We start from the raw sequence: 12,218 nt of genomic DNA, 5'->3' as shown, positions 1-12,218 counted from the left end.
CGACCACAGACCACACACACACACACCACTGCGACCACAGACCACACACACACACACCCCATTGCGACCACAGACCACACACACACACACACACACACACACACACCCCACTGCGACCACAGACGGCAGGAAGGTTTGTGTACTGGGTCCTCCTCCCCGCCCCCGTGTTCATCAGCAACGGAACAAAACAGTTTTATTAACTTGAAAACTTACCTGTTTAGATGAAAAAATATCACAGATGATTGTCCAAGGTTTCACACCCCTAGAAAAAGTGGGTTCCACACACCCTCAGATTCTCCCACCCACCGCAGTGCAACGGACGTTTAGGGAGACGCTGGCTTCCCGGTCTCCTTTCCTGGTGAGAGCGAAGGCTGCTCTTGCAGAGAACTCATCAGACAGTCAGAGCGCAGAGCCCTGCAGGGGACGGGGGGTCTGTGTCCCCCCGTCGGGAGTCATTGGCTGCCCTAGCGCGAACCCGCACTGGCTGCGTGTGGCTCCCTCTTGGAGGTGGGCTTCATCAGGAGCGGGGCCGGGGACCTGGGGGTTGTTTGTTGGGAAAGCAGACGCCACTGCTTCACTTGGGAGGGACGTGACCTGGACAGGTTTACCTCAGCCAGACTCAGCGTGTGGAAGGGCGTGTTCCATTGTGTGTTCCTTCTCAAAGGAGCCCAGGTCGTTAGTGTGCTACATTTTCTAATGAAATCTTGAAGCTCTGAAGCGAGATGCTGGTGAAGCTCTTCTGCTGGGCCTGGCTTTGTTACCGTCACATTCTCCTCCTGGCAGTGCTTCTGAACCTGCAGCGAATTCTTCCCACATCAAATCACCTTTAGCGGACATCACTGATCAAAGCAGCAAATCAGCAGTTTGTCTGTTAAAATTTGTTTAAAGGATGGAAACCTTTGTTTCGTTTTTACAAAAGCAGTGTTAAAATAGAGGGCGTTAGCTGCAACACGCCCCCCAAGAGCCGTCCCGTGGCCCAGTGTCCCCCCCCGGGTGTGGCACCATGGTGCGGTCCTGGCTGCTGGGCACTGAGACGTAGCCCACCCTCCTCCATGCACAGTTTGGCGTTCCCTTGCCTGCGAGGCCACCTGCTGAACCTGTCCTGGAGACTGGCCTGCAGGAACACTGTGGGGGTCAGAGGAGGTGCTGGTGGCTGGGACATGGCTGTCTCGGGGACGCCGGGCGGCGGATGTGTAGGATGACAGCCCCTGCATTCCGGGAGCACATGGTCTAGTCAAAGAACAGATACACACGTGGTCATTCCACGGGAGCCTGTGGGTCAGTGCTGCCTGGCGTTCTCTGAGCTCCTGAGAGCCGTGTCTATACCCGTGTGGGAGCGGGAAGAGGGTCAGCAGAGGCTTTTGTGGAGGGGCAGCTCCTGCCTGGTTATGGAGGGTGAATCGTACGTCACCTGGGAGGGGCTGGATAAGCAGGAGGACCGTGTGCAGAGCTGTAGGCATGGGGAAGATGGAGGGGCTCGGGGTCGCCCTCCTTCTGAGCGTCTGGAGGCTCAGGCCTGGGGAAGATGGAGGGGCTCGGGGTCGCCCTCCTTCTGAGTGTCTGGAGGCTCAGGCCTGGGGAAGATGGAGGTACTCGGGGTCGCCCTCCTTCCGAGTGGCCGGAGTCTCAGGCCTGGGGAAGATGGAGGGGCTCGGGGTCGCCCTCCTTCCGAGTGGCTGGAGGCTCAGGTGTGGAGAAGATGGAGGAGCTTGGGGCGACTCTCCTTGCTTGTGGCCGCAGGGGCAGTGGGGTGAGGCTGGAGGCAGGAGCTGTGAGTGCCAGGCTCCAGCTGTTGAGAATGTGCCTTCAGCAAGTACTCTATTCTTCCAAATCTAACAGGATTCAATCTTGCAGCAAGATTCCCTGGTGTCTATCCCACACTGGGAACCGGGTCAGGTACTTAAGATGCTTCCCGCCCACAGGGGGTTTGCATTCTAGCCAGAGAAGCAGCCAACAGCAGTTGGTAATGTAAGCTGTCAGGGTGATGTCTGGAGGGAGGAAGGCTAGTGAGGAGTCAGAGAAAGACATCGTCACTCACGTGTGGCCAGGAGGCCTCCCCGAGCAGGCTGCACTGGAGCTCAGACTCCGGGGGTGCGCCGACTCTGAGTGGGGGTGTGCCGACTCTGAATGGGGGTGCTGACTCCAGGGGTGTGCCAACTCCTGGGGTACACCATCTCTGAGTGTGGGTGCCGACTCCAGGGACATGCCGTCTCTGAGTGGGGGTGCCAAGTCTGAGTGGGGGTGCTGACTACAGGGGTGCGCCATCTCTGAGTGGGGGTGCCGACTCCAGGGGCGTGCCATCTCTGAGTGGGGGTGCTGACTACAGCGGTGCGCCGTCTCTGAGTAGGGGTGCCGACTCCAGGGGTGCGCTGTCTCTGGGGGTGCTGACTTCAGGGGTACGCCGACTCTGAGTGGGGGGGTGCTGACTGCAGGGGCGTGCTGACTTGGGAGGCATGCTGACGTGGGGTGCTGACTCCAAGGGTGCGCCTCTGTCCTCATCACAGAGTCTGCCACGTCACAGCTGGTTTTCTGTCCTGTTGACCAAGCACCACGGGCGGGCACAGTGCTCTGCCGGGGACATGGGCATGGGTGCAAGCACCAGGGAGCCTGGTGGGCATGGAGCAGCCTCTCCTCAGGGCCCGTCCTGAGCCCGCTGTGGGGCTGGGGTTGGGGAGCAGGCCTGGCTGAGCAGCTCCCGGCAGCCTCCAGGGCAGGAGAGAGGAGGGTGCTGTTGCTGCATTTCGGTAAAGCAAGGTGTTCCGGGTGTCAGAAAGGTTACATCATCCTGCTTTTTCACAGTAAAAGTGTCCTCTCCTGTGTGGGGTGATACAGCCTGGCAGGTTTTGTTTGTTGACTTGTTTAGTGAGCTTACTTGACAGAATTTAAAAGTCAGCAAATCCAGATCAGCTCCCCAAATAAAAGTCAGCAAATCCAGATCAGCTCCCCAAATAAAAGTCAGCAAATCCAGATCAGATCCCCAAATTATTTTGAGCTTCAACTTGTCTGTGAAGCACACAGCCTGCAGTCAGCAGCCCCCCTCCCTCGTCAAGAAGGGCCCGGGTAGGGGTGCAGGGCTTTAGCCCCAGTATCACCCCCGCCTCTGCTGAGGCCGGGCTGGGCAGGAGCCGCACGTGAGGACGGGCCCGGCGGGGCCTGGATCAGGGCCCACTCCCTCTGTCGTGGCCTCAGGAGGAAATAGGGACTCTTCAGATACTATTTTTTTATTTTGCATTTTATTTGTTTTATTTTATTTTGAAACAGAGTCTCCGTTACCCAGGTTGGAAATACAGTAGCACAGTCTCAGCTCACTGCAACCTCTGCCCTCAGGGCTCAAGCAATCCTCCCACCTCAGCCTCCTGAGTAGCTGGGACCACAGGCACGTGCCACCATGCTGGGCTAATTTTTGTATTTTTTGTAGAGATGGGTTCTCACTGTGTTGCCCAGGCTGGTCTCAAACTCCTGGGCTCAAGTGATCCACTCTGTAATCCCAGGCCTTAGTCTCCCAAGATGCTTCCGGGACACTGCTCGGGCCTGCCGTGGTCACAGGAGCTGAGTTTTACGATCCTGAGCACTGGTGACAAAACACATACTAGCCAGTGTTATGTTGTTGGAAACGTGGAGTGGGTGGCCTCAGAGCAGGTGGGCAAGGTGAAGAGGCGAGGTGGGTGGGCGGTCCATGGTGAGTCCAGCTGGGTCACCACCCTGAGTCCTGGTGACATTCATGGTTAGAAACTGACCTTCATGCTGCAGACGATGCTCCTGAAGGGGGTAGGGCTGCACTCAGCCAGAACACACTCGTCAGGCACGTGCCATGCGCCTCAGTGACCCCGCAGGGCACTCACCCTGGCTTTTCTCCCAAGAAGGTGTCCCTGGAGCCGGGGGAGGGGTGGATGTGAGGGTGGTGGGCCGAGGTGGCAGCTGAGCGGAGCCACTGTGGATGGGGCTGGGAGCATAGGGAGGCCTTGCCACAGAGAGGGGCCGGCAGGTGCAGGGGCCGTGCCCATCAGACGGCCTGGGCACAAGAGGCCACGAGAGTGGTGGGGCAGGTGGCCCAGCCAGTACAAGCCTTGTTGTTTGTGATCAGAGGCCTGGAGGGGGTTTGGGATGGGACCTCACCTTTGGCTGCCCAGGTGAGAGGGGCCGCTTGCCCAACTGCAGGGCCGGTGTAGGAGTAGCCTAGGCTTTGAACGCAGAGCTCACAGCACTTGCTCACAGGTAGAGGGGTACGAGAAAAGAGGAGGACAGGGGATCCCTGAGAGACAGAAGAGAGGACTTGTCCCTCACCCAAGGGGCCAGTCGTGAAGGAGCAGGTTCTAGGAGCACACAATGACTCTGAAGACTGGGAGCCTAGCGGAAGGGCTGAGCTGACAGGTGAGTGTGAGTCCGGCAAACTGCTCAGCTGCAGCCACGGAGCAGGAGGACAGACAATGGCTTTGACACGCGGTCTGTCAGAGGACCTGTGAAACCTGGCCAGCCCCTGGCCACTAATGTGGCCCCCCCATCTGTATGCCACTGGGGAACCCCAAGGGAAAGAGGGTCACATGACAACACCAGCCAAAATCTTCTTGCAAAAGCTGAGAGAGAGGGGACTCCCACACCGTGGCTGAGCACCTCTGCCAGACCCAGACCCTCTGATGAGTTCTGCATGAATATCACAAAGAAGGCCGGTGTGTGTGTCCTGCTGTCCGAGCCCAGCTCCATTCAGGAAGGGCAGGAAGGGTCACATGCAAGGGAGAGCTCTTTGCTGTGTGCCAGGCAGCAGCCTCCGAGCGAGGCCCCGTATGCAGCGGGATGTGCAGCCTCCGAGCGAGGCACCGTATGCGGCGGGTCGAGTGCTCTCCAGACATTTCCCTGGAATAATGGTCGTGGCCCCTGTTTACCTCCCCTGAATTGAAGGCCCACCACCTCGGGGCATGTTAATCCATTCCAGGGCCCAGCACTGGCTTTTCTCACCTGATACCAGAAGGAAAGGGAAAAAAAATCCGTGGTTTTTGAAGACAGATGCAGCCTTGATCCTCCCTGGGAGGGGTCCAGTGGGCACTCGCTCCGTCGGAGGCCCCATCTCTGCAGCGCCTCACTCTCCCCTTGGACAGGGAAGACAGCAGGGGGTCTGTGGCTTGCTCCGGGAGCCTTGAACAGCGACTTAGGCCATTGGAGATGAGTACTGGAACTGGGTGTTGGCCATGGCCGTGAAGATGCATATTGCGCCGTGACCTTGGTGCCCAGTGGGGTGGGAGGGTTGGGTGATGCCAGGGCTCCCACCTGAGCACTGAGAGACTTGCAGTTCCGTGAGCACACATGAAGACGGCGCTGCGGGCTGAATGGAAAGTAAACGGTGCCCGCAGTTCACAGGGCAGGGAGAGTTTGGGGTGCAGGGGAAGAGCCGGCAGCTGGACAGCCAGCCTGGAGCCAGGAGAGAGAGGGGCCCGCATCAGGGGAACCCCAAAGCATGATAGGAGGAAGCCCAGGCCACGTAGGCTGGGACAGGAGAATGCGTGGATGGAGAGCGTGCGGGTGGAGAGTGGGGGCGGCTGCCGAGAAGACCCTGGTCCCTGGAGAGCGCCCGTCCAGAGCCTGGCTTGTCCAGCTGCTGCAGAGGCAGGGGCATCACGCAACCAGCAAGGGGGCCTCTCACAGCGCTTGGCTTTGTGCTAAGAATCCATCTTTACTCTTAAAAAAAAAAAAAAAAAAAGGCAGAGAAAGTTGTTGTAGGGAAGAAAGCATTCCTTCCATTTTTTAAACCTACATCACCCTCACGTTCCCCAGCGACTTCTAGGATCTCCAGCGGTTCATGTCGCAGCACTAAACTTTCCTGAAAGGGGGGCAAATTGTGCCTGTAGCCGTGGACCAAGGCATTTGGACCTAAACTTGATTAGTTTAGGTTTTGGTTCTACGACTTTCCCGTTCCCTCTCGGGGACTAGAAACGTGTACCCATGAAAGTTTTGCGTGTGTTGAAAAGCACAGGCTTCGGCTTGTCAGCCATGCTCGGCCGGGGTGTCCAGATTCAGAAGGGCCGCCAGCCGTCCGGGGTGATCTCAAGCTAGAGCGGCGTTTTCAGCTGGGGTCACAGTGGTGACCGGAAGCGAGAGTCTGGATGGCTCCTCCGAGGCCTCCTCCCTTCCCCCTCCGGAGTTCTGTGACCCACCGAATCCTCGTGAGACCCCCAGTGCGTCATGCACGTCTGACGGTGGTGAGGGTCCTGGCAGGTGTTCTGGGCACCCCCAGCGTCCGCCGTGAGCTGGTGGCCTGCCATCTCGACAGCACTCTGCTTATTCCAGGCTTCTGCTTTGACTGGTTCCTGTTTCTGATGCCGACTGCAGGGTTTTGTCTTGACCTTTCCTTTTTCTGTTGGTGACTCAAGTCACTGCTGCTCCACAGTCATTTTCCAGCCCCAGTGAGTGTCACTGTCCCTTCTCCCTCTCTGCAGGAGCTGGTGGTGGCTCTGAGTCATCTCGTGGTTCAGTACGAAAGCAACTTCTGCACCGTGGCCCTGCAGTTCATAGAAGAGGAAAAGAACTACCCTTTGCCTTCTCCAGCAACCACGGGTACGGCGGGTACAGCGGGTACGGCATCTTCTCCCGTGGACCGCCGCATGGCTCGAGTGGTGGTTCCTGTGCAGCCCACAGCCCAGGCTGAGAATGGCTGGCAGCCTGCTCGCTCTTGAAGAGTCTAAGCGCGGGTTTCTGAGATACCTGCTGCAGTGGTCCCTGGTTTTCTCATCTTTTTAGGCGCCTGCCAGACTTAAAAGGGCAGGAAAGAGGACCACACTGGTCCTCTTACATTTTTCCTTCCTTTTTACCATTTTTGGAAACTAAACTCACAGAAATCTTGAAGTATGACAAAACTTCTGCAGTTAGGCGCTTGCAGAAAAGCGCTGTGGCCGCCCCCCTGTGATGAGTAATGTCATCGCACGCTGGTGGCCTCATGGCTCAGTGAGGCACATCAGGAGCTCCCTTCTCACGTATGGTCTGGACTGGAGAGTGTCTCATCACTGCCAGCAGCCCCTCCTTCCACCACACAGCCCCTCTGCAGTGCAGGTGCTTGTCATCACGGGGCAGCATCCCTGCAGGCAGGACACAGGGAGGGCGGAGGGTGAGCCAGACTGAGTGTGGCCGGCCGTTGCTCTACTGCGGCTTCCTGGGGAGCGGCTCACAGCCCTCATCACCACGCATCTCGTGCGCACTTGGACAGGCTGAAGCCGCCAGCCTCTCCGGTCTTTGGTGATTTCATATCCACAGAGCGACAAGCGGTTGTCATTTCTCTAGTGCTGTCCCGCAGAGCCGCCGCTCATGTCTGAGTCTCCCTGAGCCGCACAGCTCCCATGGTGACATTCATCCCTGTGCAGGTAGCAGCTGCCGCCACTGCGTCTCAACTGCTGAGTGTCCCAAGACGCGCCGGCCTCCGCCCGGAAGCCCGTTGTAACTTGTCTTTCCCCTTCTTTCCCAGAGGGTGGGAGTTTGACCCCCGTGCGAGACAGCCCGTGCACCCCCCGACTCCGTTCTGTGAGCTCCTATGGAAATATCCGCGCTGTCGCCACAGCTAGGAGCCTCAACAAATCTTTGCAGAACCTGAGCTTGACAGAGGAATGTAAGATCCTGGAAACCGGGGGCTTGGACTGGGAGAGATAGGGTTGCCTTTTCTGAAACTTCATCTCAGCAAGCACCACTCTGCCCTGCCGCTTCCCTGCCTAAGTGTATGCCCTGAAGTCCCGTCTGCCAACTCCGTGGCAAGCCAGCTGTCCTCATCTAGAGTCCCCTTTGCAGACATGAGCATGGCCAGGAGGTGTAGGCCAGCCCCCAGAACAGCCGGCGGGCCCGTTACAAATGCGGGAGGGCGCTCCAGCGTGGTCACATCCAGACGGGGGCTCCTCAGAGGGATTCTCCCAGTAGCCTGTGGTCTGCGGGTGGGGAGCCTGGCCCCAGGGAGATGAGTTAGGGCCTGTGCCTGTGTGTGTGTGCTCTGGGGTGTGTGTGTGTGCCTGTGTGTGCGCGACAGGGTGTGTGTGCGCGCCAGGGTGTGTGTGCCTGTGTGTGCGCACCAGGGTGTGTGCGCACGAGGGTGTGTGTGTGCGCCTGGGTGTGTGTGTGTGTGCCTGTGTGTGCACACCAGGGTGTGTGTGTGCCTGGGTGTGTGCCAGGGTGTGTGTGTGCCTGGGTGTGCACCAGGGTGTGTGTGCGCGCCTGTATGTGTGCGCCAGGGTGTGTGTGCCTGGGTGTGCGCGCCAGGGTGTGTGTGCCAGGGTGTGTGTGCCAGGGTGTGTGTGCCTGTGTGTTCACGCCAGGGTGTGTGCACACCAGGGTGTGTGTGCCTGGGTGTGTGTGTGTGTGCCTGTGTGTGCGCACCAGGGTGTGTGTGTGCCTGGGTGTGTGCCAGGGTGTGTGTGTGCCTGGGTGTGCACCAGGTTGTATGTGTGCACCTGTATGTGTGCGCCAGGGTGTGTGTGCCTGGGTGTGTGTGCCTGTGTGTGCGCGCCAGTGTGTGTGTGTGTGCCTGTGTGCGCGCGCCAGGGGGTGTGTGTGTGTGTGCCTGGGTGTGCGCACCAGGGTGTGTGTGCGCACCCGGGTGTGTGTGTGTGTGTGCTTGCCTGTGTGTGCACGCCAGCGTGTGTGTGTACCTGTGTGGGTACGCCCGGGTGTGTGTGTGTGTGTGCGCGCGCCAGTGTGTATGTGTGCGCCTGTGTGTGCGCGCCAGGGCGTGTGTGCGTCTGGGTGTGTGCGCCAGGGCGTGTGTGCGCCTGGGTGTGTGTGTGCCTGAGTGTGTGTGTGTCTGCATGTACTGAGCTTTATTTAGAAGAAAATTCATATCTCAGTCACGCCATTAACCATAAGACCAAAAGGAGAGTCCCAGGAGCACCCCACTGACCCCACTATGTCTCGGCCAGCCGGCGGCGCCGTAGCGTTCTCCCCCGGCAACCTCAGCACCAGCAGCAGCGCCAGCAGCACCCTGGGCAGCCCGGAGAATGAGGAGCACATCCTGTCCTTCGAGACCATCGACAAGATGCGCCGCGCCAGCTCCTACTCCTCCCTCAACTCCCTCATCGGTGAGTCTGCGCCTTTCCGCTGCCGAGGGGCCCCGGGGCTCCTCCCCACACAGGGCAGCATGACCCTGTGTCCACGTCAGGTCGGCGGGTGTCGAAACTGTCCGTTCAAAGGCAAGAATGAAAGTCTGCTGGACTGTGCGGAAATGAGCACGTTTTGCTGGGGAAGCAGGAGGGTGGAAATCCCTGCTCGGATGGGTGCTGTTTTACGGGATGGTATTTTACAGGCTGCTCCGGGGCCGTCGGAGCTGGCCAGCTTGGCTGGGTGGGAGGGCTGCCAGAACCTTCCATCTTTCTTCTGTAGATGGATGAGAGTTCTTCATGGGTGCTGAACAACCCCCACAACCCCTCCCCCCGGTTATGCAGAATGATGGTTCTCAACCAGGGGTGGTTTTGCCCCCCAGGAACAACTAGGGCACAGTGGGGGTGCTCCTGGAATCAACAGGTGGGGCCAGGGAGCTTCTCACCTCCCCTCAGACCCAGGACAGGCCCTGCCCTGAGTGTCCGCAGTGAGAGGCAGAGGGCCTTGATGTTGGTCGGGACTGGAGGCTGGAGGCTGGAGGCTGTCGTCCCCACCCTGCCCACAGACCGAATGTCCCCTGCACTTTCCCTCCATCCCGGCAGCCTGACACAGCACTGCCTGGAAATTGAGATTCGATGGCAGGGTCACACTCGTCTCTTGCTCAGCCGTGAATGGCGTGTGCCTGGGTTCCACCGCCAGGACTGCTGATGCAAAGCGGGAGAAGCAGCACTGCCCCGTGCTTTCTTACTGCGTAGCTGTGTTCATCTTCACACTGCAGGTAACAGGTTTAGGGCTTAACCAGAGGAGCCTCCTCTCCTCTGGTTCTGACCATCCAGAGTGGCTCACACGCTTCACTTGAAATTTTTTCATATTAAGGAACATTTTAGCCATGTAAAAATTTACAGAGACTTATATAAGAATGCTGTGCGTGCGTGTGTGTGTGTGTGTGTTTCCAGCTTAAGGAATTACAAACAGAGGTAGAGCCCAGAGCCCGCTCCGGTCCCATCCCCTCTGGCGACGTGACACTTTCCCTCTCCGGCCGTGAGCCCCGGCACACGCATGGCACCTGCTCAGAGGCCTTGACCTCCTGTTACCGTCGCACGATGCGTGGCCCACAAAGGCCTTTTCTTTGGCTCTGACGTCGACGTGTGTCTCTGGTGGTCATCTAGGTTTTGTTATTTCACTGTCATGCTCTGCCAGGACTCCATTATCCATTCTCCTCCTGGTGGACAGGAAGGCAGGTTCTAGTTTCTTCTTCCTTTTTGTTCCTTTTTGTAATAAGCGAACTCAGAATTCAGCCTCTGCCACCTTGGAGCCCCACGTCCAGCACAGCCCTCCCTCACTGCACCCAGCTCTTCTGGGCCCTTGCCCACCCGGCCCCCAGCCCGGGCATCAGTGAGGGAGCTCTTCTCGGGCGTGTGGTGGCTGCTCCCCCCTTGTTCCCACCCCATCTGGCAGCACCTTTTGAGAAGCCTCCCCAGCCGCAGGCCCCCGCCGGGGGTCAGGCTTCTCTGGCTGCTCTCCGACTCTGCTCCCTTCTCCTGCTTTATTTTTCTCCTGTGGGCTGTGGATTGTGGACACACTGCACGTGGACCGTGGACACACTGTACGTGGACCGTGGACACACTATACAGGTAACTTGTTCATTTGGCCCTGCCCGTCTCTATCCCCTGGGGCTTGAGAGCCACACGTACGGGAACCTGGCGTTGTCAACCATTGTCTCCTCGCACCCTGTCCACAGCCAGTGCCTGGTACACAGTAGGTGCTCCGTACACCTAACGAGGCACGTGTGTGGTGAGTGCGTCAGCGTCGCCGCCTGGCCTCTGAGCAAAGCTGCCGTACATAGGGTGCCTGAGCCCTCAGCTTTTGTAGATGTTGCCCAGGCCTTCCTCAGGACCCGCCGTCTGGCCGCACCCTGCCCACGCCGGCCTTGCTGGCTTTGCCTGTGTGATAGACGCCCCTGGTGTCTTGTGTGGTATGAATTTGCACTTCCCTTGGTTGCAGTGAGGCCGGGCTCACGTGTCAGCCTTCCGTGTTCCCTCTCCTGTAAGCCACATGCCAGCTGCCTTACAGACTTGCCTTCTTTTAGTGGTTTGTAAGAGTCCGTGACGATTCCAGGTGCTGATTCCTGGCTGAATGCATCCATCGAAAACGCGTCTACTCTGACTTTACTTACGACGCCTCCGGCACCACGCAAGCTCAGTCTTTTAGTCTCTCTTTTTCTTTATACCTTGTGCCTTTCACGTCTTGGGTTTTTCCTTTTCTCAATGTCTTAAACATATTCTCCTATATTTTCTTCTGAAATTTAAAAGTGTTCTTTTTTTATGTTTAGGCCTTAAGTATATCCTCCTGAACCACATTTTGTCTCTGTGGTGAGGTAGGGATCCAGTTTTTATCTTTTCTTTGCGCCACTCCAGACCCTTCATCAGACAGCCCGTCCTCCCTGCAGTGCTTCTCCGCATCTCTCTGGCCTTCCGTCCTTAGGGTCTGAGTGGAGGCCCCATTCTCAGCAGCACTCATCCCACCCATGGCTGCGCAGACACACGCCACACGGCCACGCCCACGCCACACGGCCACGCCCACGCCACACGGCCTCCCACACACCACACAGCTACAGTGCCGTTGAGCCCGCTCCTCAGTTCATGTCTCCTCAGTTTGTTTCTCCTGAGAATTGTCTTGGCTGGTCTCAACCCTTAGCTCTCCTGTATACATTTTCCAGTCGTTTTCTGTGTCCACAATACTCTCATTTGAGTGTTGATTGAATGGCGTTGAATTGGTAGAATTCCCTGGAATACTGACGTTCGTGCATCCTGAGTCATCCTGCTCCTGAACAGGGCTTATATATCCGCTTACTTAAGTCTTCCTTATGTCTTTAAAACAGTTTATAACTTTCTGCATAAAGGTCACATCATTACACTACCTTTCAGTTTTTGTAATTCTAAGTAATATCTTTAAAACCTGTTACTGTCCAAAAAGAATGCCAGTGGACAAAGAATACCAGTGGATGAAGAATACCAGTGGGAAAGAATACCAGTGGGAAAGAATACCAGTGGGAAAGAATACCAGTGGATGAAGAATACCAGCAGATGAAGAATACCAGTGGATGAAGAATACCAGTGGATGAAGAATACCAGTGGGAAAGAATACCAGTAGATGAA

The 12,218-nt window shown here is 57.5% G+C and overlaps 1 protein-coding gene across 1 annotated transcript in view; it reads left to right on the top strand.

Annotated features, from left to right (window-relative positions):
• The window catches only part of RPTOR (regulatory associated protein of MTOR complex 1), a 405,759-nt gene that overhangs the window by 329,393 nt on the left and 64,148 nt on the right, over positions 1–12,218 (top strand). Inside the window, exons 18-20 of the mRNA XM_037737259.1 lie at positions 6,429–6,546; positions 7,448–7,588; positions 8,883–9,041. Of these exons, the coding sequence (XP_037593187.1) occupies positions 6,429–6,546; positions 7,448–7,588; positions 8,883–9,041 (418 nt within the window). The remainder of the gene's footprint in view (positions 1–6,428; positions 6,547–7,447; positions 7,589–8,882; positions 9,042–12,218) is intronic.

This window comes from Cebus imitator, unplaced genomic scaffold, assembly GCF_001604975.1.
Source record: "Cebus imitator isolate Cc_AM_T3 unplaced genomic scaffold, Cebus_imitator-1.0 Scaffold36, whole genome shotgun sequence".
Lineage (NCBI taxonomy): Eukaryota > Metazoa > Chordata > Mammalia > Primates > Cebidae > Cebus > Cebus imitator.
Note: the sequence above shows the minus strand (reverse complement) of the source record. Positions and strands in the feature narration are given on the sequence as shown.